This window comes from Sphaerodactylus townsendi, linkage group LG08 (genome assembly GCF_021028975.2).
Source record: "Sphaerodactylus townsendi isolate TG3544 linkage group LG08, MPM_Stown_v2.3, whole genome shotgun sequence".
Classification (NCBI taxonomy): Eukaryota; Metazoa; Chordata; class Lepidosauria; order Squamata; family Sphaerodactylidae; genus Sphaerodactylus; species Sphaerodactylus townsendi.
The window spans coordinates 110,678,936-110,692,708 of record NC_059432.1 but is presented as its reverse complement, the minus strand read 5'-3'; the positions used below and the strand labels follow the sequence as shown (position 1 = coordinate 110,692,708).

General features: G+C 51.1%; 1 protein-coding gene across 2 annotated transcripts in view; it reads right to left on the bottom strand.

The window, feature by feature from the left end:
* The window catches only part of LOC125437893 (solute carrier family 12 member 9-like), a 95,172-nt gene that overhangs the window by 24,988 nt on the left and 56,411 nt on the right, over positions 1–13,773 (bottom strand). For both annotated transcript variants that reach the window (XM_048505942.1, XM_048505943.1), the window contains exon 10: positions 157–349. In XM_048505942.1, coding sequence (XP_048361899.1) covers positions 157–349 — 193 coding nt within the window. The remainder of the gene's footprint in view (positions 1–156; positions 350–13,773) is intronic.

The window sequence follows — 13,773 nt, the reverse complement described above, 5'->3', positions numbered from 1 at the left end:
GGGTGTCTTCCAACTCTATGATTCTATGGGGACAACACTGAAAAGGCCAAGGTTTTTTTTTTGAGAGGGCATGAATGGTTGGGTAACAGCGCGGGGCATTCCTGGTTCACTTGCCGTCCTTTGCTACCGTCCCGGGGAGAGGCGGGGACTACTCACCTGGTGAAAAATGAGAGCTTGGCTGATGTAGCCCCAGCTGCTGCTGGGGGACAGGTAGTGGAGGGCCAGGAGGAGAACGATCATGAAGGCGATGCTGGCCGAGGCGTAGATGGGGCTGATGAGGAAGACCATGACTGTGCACCCCGCGATGCCCAGCATACAGGTGTGCCAGGTGAAGTACTGGAAGGTGGGCCTGGTGAGAGAGGGAGGAGAGCGGGGGTGTTAAGAGGCCGGCATTGCACACTCTAGCTAGCACTTCCAAGACTAGAAGAAGAGGTTGGATTTATACCACACTCACCTCAACCATAAGGAGTCCCAAAGTGGTTTACAAACTCCTTCCCTTCCTCTCCCCACAAGAGACCCCTCATCAGGTCGGTGGGGCTGAGAGAGTCCTGAGAGAACTGTGACTGGCCCAAGGTCACCCAGCAGGCTTCAGGTACAGGAGCGGGGAATCAAAACCCAGTTATCCAGATTAGAGTCCACCTGCCCTTGAGCAATTCACCACGCTGGCTGCGAAGGGGCCCATTCACCTCTCTGGCCCAGCTGAGATTTTGTGAATGAGAACAGGGAGCATACAGTTGCTGGGAGGGGGGGGGGCAGGGGGGTGATGAACTGCATTGCTTGCAATGCACTGACGTCACTTCCCCGTGCACCCAGAAGTGATGTAAGTGGATTGTCAGGGAGTTTCCCACATTCCACAAAAGAAGGTCTATGGTTTCACCACAGAGTTTTGCAGAATGCTAGAGCGTCCCGTGTTTCTTCTTGTTTAGCCCAGAAGTAATGTGGGTGCACAGAGGCTCTAGAGCAGTGATGGCGAACCTTTTCGAGACCGAGCGCCCAAACTGCAACCCAAAACCCACTTATTTATCGCAAAGTGCCAACACGGCCATTTAACCTGAATACCGAGGTTTTAGTTTAGAAAAAACTGTTGGCTCCGAGGCGTGCATTACTCGGGAGTAAGCTTGGTGGTAGTTGTTGGCTTTGCTTTGAAGCAACCGTGCAACTCTTCCAACGGGTGAATCATGACCCTAGGAGGGTTTACTCAGAAGCAAGCCCCATTGCCAGCAACTGAGCTTACTCCCAGGTAAAGGATCATGCTTTAGTTCTTTACATGAAAATCAGTGGGGTTTAACAGCGCTTACAGGGTTACCTACACTGCTTCCCCAAAACTAGGTTTTAGGTTTAATGCTAATAATCGAGCCCAGTGGCCCAGGCCGGCCTAGATGTGTGAGGGGGTGACTCTGTTTGCGCGTGCCCACAGAGAGGGCTCTGAGTGCCACCTCTGGCACCCGTGCCATAGGTTCGCCATCACTGGTCTACTGGGTGGCCATAAATGGGTGGCACACGGGAAAGAGCCATTTTGGTGATGCCCCCACAATTATGGAACGAGGTACACCCGGCCTCCTCATTTACAGTCTATAGGAAGTAGTCAAAGGTGTTTTTGTGTACGATTGCTTTTGATTAAGTCTCCTATAATCTGATTTCCACCCCACATGAACTCTGTGCGTGCCCACAGAGAGAGTTCTGAGTGCCACCTCTGGCACCCGTGCCATAGGTTCGCCATCGCTGCTCTAGAGGGTACCGGGAAGGAGAAGAAGAAAAAGAAGAAGAGGAGTTTGGATTTATACCCCACCTTCCTCTCCTGTAATGAGACTCCTTTCCCTTCCTCTCCCCACAACAGACACCTTGTGAGGTAGGCGGGGCTGGGAGAGGTCAGAGAGAACTGTGACTAACCCAAGGTCACCCAGCAGGAATGTAGGAGAGTGGAAACACATCTGGTTCACCAGATAAGCCTCTGCCACTCAGGTGGAGGAGTGGGGAATCAAACCCGGTTCTCCAGATTAGGCCTTTCCCCTCCCTGATGCTCTCGATAATGCCCCAGGCAGTGGTGGGGATCAATGGCAACTAACTAGAGGCCTCACGGGATATGGGAAGGTCTGGCAACCTTCTGCTATGTGATGGAACTCCCGTCAGGGTTATATTAATCTCCTTATACGGTTTTAACCTTCCTTGTCCCTGGAGTCTCACGGCTGGTTAGCAAACATTTAAAGGCAATGAATGAGTAATAAAAATACTTGGGTCCCAAAGGTATCATTACGAAAATCCAACATCCATCTCCAACCGCAAAAAGCTGGGCTGGATAAGTAATCTGGCAATACTCTCTCTCTCGAGAGTGGCTCAGCCAGCCCAAGGTTTATATAAAGGGCAGAGGCACGCACGCTTCCGAGTAGCAACCTCCTCTGCAGCCCGAACGGCATTGCCTCACGCAAATTCAACAGGTGCAGATCACCCCAGCAGAGAGCGATGGGGAAACCTTTATGAATTGAAAGCCTGCCTGACATGTAAGTTGTATCCTTCCACAGAAGGCCATTGCTTTCACATCCTGCGTGTGAGCTCCCAAAGGCACCTCGTGGGCCACTGCGAGTAGCAGAATGCTGGACTAGATGGACTCTGGTCTGATCCAGCAGGCTAGTTCTTATGTTCTTATGTTCTTAAGTGTTGTAGGTACAGAGCTCTCGTCTTGGCAGGAGGACAGTGGCAACGAGAAACTCACGCCGCAACTCTGATACAAGGAAGTACCTTGACTTGAGGAGCAGCAGTGGCGAAGTGGCTAAGAGCAGGTGCACTCTGATCTGGAGGAACCGGGTTTGATTCCCAGCTCTGCCGCCTGAGCTGTGGAGGCTTATCTGGGGAACCAGATTAGCTTGTGCACTCCAACACATGCCAGCTGGGTGACCTTGGGCTAGTCACAGCTTCTCGGAGCTCTCTCAGCCCCACCCACCTCACAGGGTGTTTGTTGTGAGGGGGAAGGGAAAGGAGATTGTAAGCCCCTTTGAGTCTCCTATAGGAGAGAAAGGGGGGGGGGGTATAAATCCAAACTACTCCTCCTCCTCAGTGTCTTATTTTAATTTTTGCTCCCAAAGATGCGCTATGTCTTATTTTCAGGGGATGTCTTATTTTTCTGTGTTCTGTTCGTCAGGCATGCTTCCAAACAAAAACTTTACTATGTCTTACTTTTGGGGGAGGCCTTATATTTCGCACTTCAGCAAAACCTCTACTACGTCTTATTTTCAGGGGATGTCTTATATTCGGGGAAACAGGGTAGGACAGCCAGATAAGCTGCAGCAGTTGAGAAAATTGTATCCTTCCGCATTAGAATATATTCCCAAACAAATTATCATTCATTTTTACGGGCTGCTTTTGTCAGAACCACTATTTTGTGTGTTATTGAACATGGTACTTTAATACAAGAGCATTTATAGTTTATATTTATACTCCCAAATGGATGGGAGGGTGAGGGGGTGGGGGATGGGGAAGAAGGGCTAGGTAGGAACTAGGACCTAGGCAAAGCATTCTACAACAAAGAAGGTCCAGCGTGTTGAGTTCAGTGGCAGAGGAATATATAACCCTACTAACATCTTTTTCTGAGACAGATTATAGTAGACTTAATCAAAAGCAATCGTACACAAAAAGACCTTTGACTACCTCCTACAGACTGTAAATGAGGAGGCCGGGTGTACCTTGTTCCATAATTGTGGGGGAATCACCAAAATGGCTCTTTCCCGTGTGCCACCCATTTATGGCCACCCAGTAGACCAGTGATGGCGAACCTATGGCACGGGTGCCAGAGGTGGCACTCAGAGCCCTCTCTGTGGGCACGCGCAAACAGAGTCCCCCCCTCACACATCTAGGCTGGCCTGGGCCGCTGGGCTCAATTATTAGCATTAAACCTAAAACCTAGTTTTGGGGAAGCAGTGTAGGTAACCCTGTAAGCACTGTTAAACCCCACTGATCTTCATGCAAAGAACTAAAGCGCAATCCTTTACCTGGGAGTAAGCTCGGTTGCTGGCAATGGGGCTTGCTTCTGAGTAAACCCTCCTAGGGTCGTGATTCACCAATTCGAAGAGTTGCACGGTTGCTTCAAAGCAAAGCCACCAACTACCACCAAGCTTACTCCTGAGTAACACACGCCTCGGAGCCCACCGTTTTGTCTAAACTAAAACCTCAGTATTCAGGTTCAATTGCGGTGTTGGCACTTTGCGATAAATAAGTGGGTTTTGGGTTGCAGTTTGGGCACTCGGTCTCGAAAAGGTTCGCCATCATTGCAGTAGACTAACAGAGCTGGCTTGCTCAGTGGTCTCCCATCCAAACACTAACTAGGCCTGACTCTGGTTAGTTCCTCAGATCAGTCTTAAATGACCCCAAATGACTGTTGGGTAAATCTGGGGTGCGAGGTGGGGTGGGGGGGGGAAGATAACCTCCCCAGAACGCTCTCGGGCAAAGTCCTTGAGCAACAAGGACAACACCAGTGCCAATAAACGGTTCATACGAAATTGGTTTATGGACCCAGTTCCCCCAAAGTCGTTTATCCAGCCCTTGGGAGAAAGGAACTCAAATCTCCTGCAGCAATAAAGGCCGCTTACGGCTGGCACGGCCCACGGACGCCGTTGGCACGCCTCGCGCTGCCTGGCCGGACCCAACGAGGTGTTTGATTGTTTTTAATTCCAGTTTCGGTTTTTAATTTCAGCTCGTGGCGGGGAGGAGAGGGAACGAGCCGGAGGGGCAATCAATCCCGCGCGGAGGGGGCCGTGGCCGCGCCGTGGCTCTTTAGCCAAGCCGGCCTCCACCGTACAGGCAGAAGAGGTTGGCTGCGAGCGAGCAAGAGGCTGGCCAGCGCCAGCTAAGGGCTTTTTATATCTTTTGGGGTGAATACGGCTTAATTAAATTGTTCTCATCTAACCCGCTGTCTTATCTATATTGCTTGGGATGATTTAAAAAAGCAGTGGAATGCTAATCACCCCCGCTGTCCATTCCCCCCCCTTCCCCACCGGTCTTGCATAATCAAACCCCGCAAACAAGAAGAACGCCAAGAGAAAGATGGCGAGGTGAAGGGTGTGCGTGTGTGTGTGTGGGGGGGGGGGGGAGGCGCATCTTTGGAGAGGAGAAAAGATGAGGGAGAAAACGCAAATTGTGGTTAAGTGTGTAATCGATGTGTATAAATGGGGAACTCTCTTGGGACCCTGCAGCAGGCTGGAGCTGACGTTATAGCCACTCCGAAGCGTTTGGGTTTTAACCCCCTCATGGGGCGGCTGCTAGCCTGCTTTCCCAGAGTCTGGGCCTCTGATGCCAGAGGAGAGGGAAGGATTTCCCAGTGGTTAGAGCCCTAAGTTGTAGCATAAGTATGCAGCGTTGGTGTAGTGGTTAAAAGCAGGTGCATTCTAACCTGGAGAACTGGGTTTGATTCCCTGCTCTGCCACTTGAGATGTGGAGGCTTATCTGGTGACCTAAATTAGCTTGTGCACTCTAACACACGCCAGCTGGGTGATCTTGGGCTAGCCACAGTTCTTTGGGGCTCTCTCAGCCCACCCACCTCACAGAAACCAACAAATGTTTGCAAATATAAGGCAGCCCTGAGGCTGAGAATGGTGGAAGACGCTTTATTCTTTTCTCTCGTTCTCTCACAGGACTGAACAATGCAGGTATGGAGAAATGCCCTCCAATCTAGAATTCGCCCCAATAATTCAGCCTTCCGGTTACACTCTTGTTGTTAAACTAGTAAAGTATTTTTATAGAAAAGCAACTCTGCATCCCTGCACGTCTTTATTCACCACTGCGCATCTCTGCTACTTAAGGATCTCTTTGAATATATTGTAAATTACCTACAACTCTACCCCTGGCAGAGAATAAACCTCCGCAAATCCGTAGTCGGCACAGAGGCTCAGGGATAAATCGTCTTGGCCTGAGCACAGGGTTGTTTAAGGCTTTTCTGACCAAGGATCATAGAGTTGGAAGAGACCCCCAAGGGCCATCAAGTCCAACCCCCTGCCTTGCAGGAACACACAATCAAAGCACTCCCGACATATGTCCAAGGCAGGACAAGGATTTACCAACTCATACTTTGCTGGAATGTCATTCCCTAAGGGGACAGAAGTGGACAGCCAAGTGGACTAGAAAGTTCTCTCTACCTCTTGAGATGGGAAGTGTGGAATGGTAGGGGCTCTTTGAGGGGAGATTTTAAATTCCTAGGTTAAAGTGTCCCACCACGGAGGAAAAGCAAGGTTGGAGTCCTGTAGCACCTTAGAAGCCAACAAATGTTTGCGAACATAATGTTCTGAGAGTCAAATTGACCTTTGTCAGCTATGACTCTTGAAATCTGACACCCTGTAGATCAGGGGTCTGCAACCTGTGGCTCTCCAGATGTCCACGGACTACAATTCCCATCAGCCCCTGCCAGCATGGCCAATTGGGAATTGTAGTCCATGAACATCTGGAGAGCCACAGGTTGCAGACCCCTGCTGTAGATCTTGCTGAAAAGGTGCAGAGAAGGGCAACGAGGATGATTGAGGGACTGGAGAATCTTTCTTATGAGGAGAGGCTGCAGCGTTTGGGACTCTTTAGTTTGGAGAGGAGACGTCTGAGGGGGGGATATGATTGAAGTCTATAAAATTATGCATGGGGTAGAAAATGTTGACAGAGAGAAATTTTCTCTCTTTCTCACAATACTAGAACCAGGGGGATTCATTGAAAATGCTGGGGGGAAGAATTAGGACTAATAAAAGGAAACACTTCTTCACGCAACGTGTGATTGGTGTTTGGAATATGCGGCCACAGGAGGGGGTGATGGCCACTAACCCGGATAGCTTTAAAAGGGGCTTGGACAGATTAACGGAGGAGAAGTCGATGTATGGCTACCAATCTTGATCCTCTTTGATCTGAGATTACAAATGCCTTAACAGACCAGGTGCTCGGGAGCAACAGCCGCAGAAGGCCCTTGCTTTCACCTCCTGCATGTGAGCTCCCCAAGGCACCTGGTGGGCCACTGCGAGTAGCAGAGAGCTGGACTAGATGGACTCTGGTCTGATCCAGCAGGCTAGTTCTTATGATCTCTAAGATGCTACAGGATGCAAATCTAACTGTTCCCTTGCAGACCAACACTCTCTGAAACTATCTGACCAGGGACGACAAGCCACAAAGGACTAAAGTTTCACCCAGGGACTCCATCCTGTCCACATGGCAAGGGACAATGGAGGGCCCATAGTAAAAAATAAACTGAATTTTAAAGTACTGCAACTTTAAGAAAGTCCAAATTAAACATGGTTTAGGATTAAGCACTAAGTGTCGGGGGAAGAGATTATGTGCTTTCACCTTTTCTTTGCATCCTTGCTCAGCCTGATGCATGAACGGCGCGTGGATACTCTTTTTTTATTTTTCTTTATTAAACCTCCTTATCTTTTGAAAGCTTGAAGGCCAATCTCTGTAAACACACTACTGTTTGGTCTTGCGATCGGAAATGAAGTAAGGGAGAGAACCGGCGGGTGAGCGCTCTATTCTATGAGCATGACAGCTCGAGATGGAGAAAGTGTGGTTGATTGTCCCTGCGCTAGCTTGTGGAAGTGGAGCAGCCGATTTGGATTTATACCCCGCCTTTCTCTCTTGTAAGGAGACTCAGGGCAACTTACAAACTCCTTTCCCTTCCTCTCCCCACAACAGACACCTTGTGAGGCAGGTGGGTTTGAAAGAGCTCTGAGAGAACTGTGACTAGCCCAAGATCACCCAGCAGGAATGCAGGAGTGGGGAACCAAACCTCATTCACTAGATGATGATGATGATGATGATGATGATGATGATGATGATAATAATAATAATAATAATAATAATAAGAAGAAGAAGAAGAAGAAGAAGAAGAGGAGGAGGAGGAGGAGGAGTTTGGATTTATATCCCCCCTTTCCCTCCTGTAGGATACTCAAAGGGGCTTACAATCTCCTTGCCCTTCCCCCCTCACAACAAACACCCTGTGAGGTAGGTGGGGCTGAGAGAGCTCCAAGAAGCTGTGACTAGCCCAAGGTCACCCAAGCTGGCGTGTGTGGGAGTGTACAGGCTAATCTAATCTAATAAGCCTCCACAGCTCAGGCGGCAGAGCTGGGAATCAAACCCGGTTCCTCCAGATTAGATACACGAGCTCTTAACCTCGTACGCCACTGCTGCTCCTTATCTGCTCCACTGCAGATAAGAATCTGATGCACCTGTGGAGGAGTGGGGACTCAAACCTGGCTCTCCAGATTAAAGTCTACCGGGGTAAGGGAGGGATCGTGCCCCAAGCGTCAGTTGCTTGGCTGCCCCCCTGCACTGAGAATACACTACTGAGTAGTGTTGTGTGAGAACAAGATCTTGGGGTGCGGGTGGACAGTAAGTTACATATGAGCAGGCAGTGTCATGCAGCGACAAAAAAGGCTAACGTGATCTTGGAATGTATGAATAGGGGCAGAACATACAGATCGCAAGAAGTTGGGGGGGGGGCACAGTTTGAGAGCTTGCCCCACGCACTATTTTCTGTAGCTATGCCCCTGCAGGCAGCATAGGGCCTTTCCCCACTCCTTTCCTCCTCTGTCATGCCGCCGCTGCACGCCAAGTTTCCTTCAGCGCTGCTTGGTATTCCTTGGAGCAGCTGGCCCTGAGACCATCCCCATCGCACCCCGCGCTTCAAGCATGGAGTCACCGTATGCCGCCGTTTGCTTCCAGCTGCCCAGGGATGCCGTGCGCTGAGGGGGCGCAACAGCGGCAGCGTCAGGGCAGCTGCGCTGTCGCCGCCCCTGTCGTGGGGAGTGCAGTGGGACCCTGCGCTACTTGAGCAGAGTAGCACGGGGCTTAAGGTAAGTGGGGAAAGGCCCATAGTCCTTCCCCCTTTGGAGAAACCAAAATCTGAAGCCAGACTCGATATCCATGGCTGTGTACGTCAAGTGAATCCGTGGGAGTGGAGAATACAGTACTGGGCATGAAATTCAAGCATCTCAGTTATCTTATTTTTTAAAAATAGTTTCTATTACCATGTCTACAAAGGTACACTTAACAGCTCATGAGAGATACCTGCTGAATTCCAAAAGAGGGGATTGAAAATGGTTTCCAGCGGATGGGAGGCTCTGAGAAGCTCGCTCGCCCCCCTCCTCATGACTAAATTATGCATAAGTAAATCATACACATTTACTCTATTTGCATAATGCATACAATTATGCAAACAGTTTACACAAATCCGCCCCCCCTCCTGGAGCGCCGACACTTTGCTGGGTGCAAATTGCCTGGGAGCCGGATTTTATTTGTTGCTTCGCTTTTTCAAGCAGGGAACGCGCAGAGCCCTGGCTAGGCTGCCTACGGAGATGGCTTTTGTGGCAAACGCGCCCCCAATTTGGAAGCCGTTCGCTTCTCACTCCCAAGCATGGTTGATGGTTCAAATTTCTCCTTCTCCCACCCCCAGCCCTGTTAGTCACAAGGGCTTGCAAAGAGGATAATTGCCAGTGCCGACCCACTCGGAAGTCCGCATTCCCTGATCTGTGCCCGGCTGGCCCGTGGAAGGGCCGCTCTAGAGAGCTGTTGCTCTACTCGGAGGCTGTTTGCACACACGGTGCTTAAAGGGCATGCTGCATTCCCCCCCACCACTCCACCTTCGTAAGGCAAACGGAAAATCTGCTTGGGCCAGAACCTTCCTAGAGTTTAGAAAATGGCTCTCTTGTACCCGAACGTATGATAATTAGACATCCCACCCCTGGAAGAAGAAGTAGTAGAAGAAGTAGAAGAAGAAGAAGAAGAAGAAGAAGAAGAAGAAGAAGAAGAAGAAGAAGAAGAAGAAGAAGAAGAAGAAGAAGAAGAAGAAGAAGAAGAAGAAGAAGAAGAAGAAGAAGAAGAAGAAGAAGAAGAAGAAGAAGAAGAGGAGGAGGAGGAGGAGGAGTTTGTATTTATATCCCCCCTTTCTCTCCTGCAGGAGACTCAAAGGGGCTGACAATCTCCTTGCCCTTCCCCCCTCACAACAAACACCCTGTGAGGTAGGTGGGGCTGCGAGAGCTCCAAGAAGCTGTGACTAGCCCAAGGTCACCCAGCTGGCGTGTGTGGGAGTGCACAGGCTAATCTGAATTCCCCAGAGAAGCCTCCACAGCTCAGGCGGCAGAGCTGGGAATCAAACCCTGGTTCCTCCAGATTAGATACACGAGCTCTTAACCTTCCACGCTACTGCTGCTCCTGGCCACCATCGCCAGCTCCGAGTGGTATACCTGGGCGCCTTGCCGGGTCTGGGCGATAGACCTGGGTGCCTCGCCAGCTTCGGGTGGTAGACCTGGGCACTGTCATGGGCTTCAGGCGGTAGACCTGAGCGCCTCACTGGCTTTGGGTGGTAAACCTGGGCACTGTTGCCAACTCAGGGCAGGTAGACCTGGGCGCTGGGAGGGGAAGGGGGGTTGAAAAGTCAGATTTTGCCCTGGGCTTCATTTTCCCTAGATACAACTCTGATGCACACTCATCTCTGTGTCGGCCAGACGGTTAGCATCCAGGGACGGGGCCTTTTCAGCAGTGGCTCCTAATGCCTGCACAGCAGAGCTCTTCCGCTGAGCCATAGCCTTCCCGCAGCTTCTAAGAACATAAGAACAAGCCTGCTGGATCAGACCGGAGTCCATCTAGTCCAGCTCTCTGCTACTCGCAGTGGCCCACCTGGTGCCTTTGGGAGCTCACATGCAGGAGGTGAAAGCAATGGCCTTCTGAGGCTGCTGCTGCTCCTGAGCACCTGGTCTGTTAAGGCATTTGCAACCTCAGATCAAGGAGGATCAAGATTGGTAGCCATAGATCGACTTCTCCTCCATAAATCTGTCCAGGTCCTTTTTAAAGCTATCCAGGTTAGTCTCTGGAAACAGCATGACCCACTTGGGCTGGGGGGGAGGGCAAATAAATGATGCCAAATATATGCAAATCATGTGGAAACAGACTTTTACTTGCTGCAGTTACTTGCTGTAGTTCTGCCTCAGTGCAGAAATCAGACTTTGTTTTACAGGAGGTATAAACAGCCCTGTTTATCATGCAAACTGTCTCAGCGGCTTTTCTTCGCATACGGTTGCCAGCCTAGCCTCTTGGGGATTGGCTGGGGATTGGCATATAGCTGATGCGCAACCAACCCCGTGAGTTTGCACCCAGGTTGGCATCATCTAAGGAAGAGGCGACGGAAGCGTCAAACCTTCCAGCCTCCCTTGGAGTGGTCCAATGGCAACTCGATTGGACCAGCCTGTGGGTACCGTGGCAGGCAGACAACAGTTCCTGTGGCTGCATCCGCAGCAGCCGACTCCCCGAGCAGTATATCAAAGCTCCTCTTCATGATTTACAGAGCATGGTACAATATAATCACAACTCGGCAACAATGTACCAAACAGATTTACTTCTCCTGAGCAAATATGTCTCCGAGTAATTCATTACCCAACGGGGCGCCCGGCTCGCAACTCATCATCAATCTACTAACCAATGGGGACGGACCGCACAACTCATCTCCAACTCCCCCGTCCAACGGGACCAGAGCTCACGGCTTCATCATCGGCGTGCCGCCCAATGGGAGAAGGGCGGCCCGCTGCCCATCGATCTGCCGCCCAATGAGACGGCGAGACGGAGACTCGCGGCCCCGAAGCGGGCCAGAGCTTGCAATTCACCATTAAGTGATGTGCTTTGGGTTTATGGAAGCCGAGATTTACAGCTTATAAACAACTTATTATCCTGCACGTTTCAGCTCATTGAAAAACAGAACTGCGGGTCGTAAACAATTCATTATCCACCATGTTGCCAATAAACAGGCAGGCCGAGGCCATCGCTGAGAACGACGACGCCAAGAGGGGCACGGTTGCAGAGGATTCCAGGGGAGGAGGATTCCAACATTTTGGGGGAAGCCGTGCGATTCTCTGTGACCACATCCCATCCTTTCTGCCCTGTCTTCCTCCCATTGTCCAATGGTTAGAAGAAGAGAAGAGTTTGGATTTATATCTCTCCTGCAAGGAGACTCAAAGGGGTTTACAATCTCCTTTCCCTCCCTGCCCCAACACACACCCTGTGAGATCGGTGGAGCTGAGAGAGCTCCAAAGAACTGTGACTAGCCCAAGGTCACCCAACTGGCACGTGCTGGAGTGCATAAGCTAAACCGGTTCACCAGATAAGCCTCACCAGCTCAAGTGGTAGAGTGGGGAAATCAAACCCGGTTCTCCAGATGAGAGTGCACGCTACATATGGAGATTCCAGAAGTTACCAAGTTCCCCTATGAGCTGGAAGGAGGAGGAGGAGGAGGAGGAGGAGGAGAAAGAGAAGAAGAGTTTGGATTTATATCCCCCCCTTTCTCTCCTGCAGGAGACTCAAAAGGGCTTACAACCTCCTTTCCCTCCCTGCCCCAACACACACCCTGTGAGGCAGGTGGAGCTGAGAGAGCTCCGAAGAACTGTGACTAGCCCAAGGTCACCCAGCTGGCACGTGCTGGAGTGCATAAGCTAAACCGGTTCACCAGATAAGCCTCCACAGCTCAAGCGGCAGAGCGGGGAATCAAACCCGGTTCCTCCAGAATAGAGTGCACCTGCTCTTAACCACTACGCTACTGCTGCTCTTGCTCTCTCCACTGAGAGAGAGAAAAGGGGAGAAGAATGAAAGAGATGTAGATGGAGGGCACACAGCATGCACACGTGCGCGCGTCCACACAAATACCGAACCTGCGAAGAGCCGAGCGTCTCCTTGCAGAGAGGGACAGAAAAACATTGCCTTGCCAGCCGCCCCGCCCCCAGCCCCAGGCGCTCTCCGTTTCCTCTCGTGGATTTTTTTTCGTGGGCTGCTATTCAGATCCTCCTCGGAGTAGGCGGGGCGGGGCCTTGGGGCCGAGGAGCAGCGGGCTCCGTCACTCCATCTGAAAACCTGTCAATGCCCCCCCCTTCCCCGCTGGGTTCCCCAACAAAAAAAGCCACCCACCCACTCGGGCTCCATAATAGGACTTAATCATGACAGCTATTAGCTGGGCCGAACAGCTACAATTACTACTATCTGGGATGGCAATGCTCTCCCCCTCCTCGGCACTAATGCGTCCAGCTGGGATAATGGCTCTCAGCTTCCTTGGCAACACGGAGGGGGCTTCCTCAGCCTGCCCGCCCCCCGCCCCGCACATTTTGGGGATTGAGCGACAAGCAAGACCTGCCCCGAGAATGTGTGATCTTTTGTGTCTCAAGCAACCTGCCCTTCTCCCTAAACTCCTCCGGCCGAACCCCGGCCAAAACCCCAAAACAGAACGACGCACGTGCACGCAACCCCCTGGAACAAAGGAACGAAAAAGCCCCATAAGTGTTTCAATCTCAAGATTGCCTTCAAATCCCAAGGGTCGCCAGCGACGGATTCGAGATTTGTCGGCTGAGCGAGACAATTCGGCCAATAAGAAAGATTGATGGAATTCTCCCCCGCCAAAAAACAACCCCCAAATGAAGCCCATTAGCTCAGAGTCCGGGTCAGACCTTGCTACCGGACAATCTTCTCCCTCTCTGAACGTTTGGGGTTTCACCCACGGACGAGATTTGATTCACGTACGCTTCCATACCCCATAACATTAAGGTCAAAGAACAGAGAAGGGAAGATGTGTTGTCGAAGGCTTTCGCGGCCGGATTCAACTGGTTCTGGTGGGTTTTCCGGGCTGTGTGGCCGTGGTCCGGTGGATCTTGTTCCTAACGTTTCGTCTGCATCTGTGGCTGGCAAAACGTGAGGAACGAGATCTACCAGACCTCGGCCACACAGCCCGGAAAACCCACCACAACCAGAGAAAGGAAAGTTTGTGGGCTTTGTGAGGGTGACCAAAGT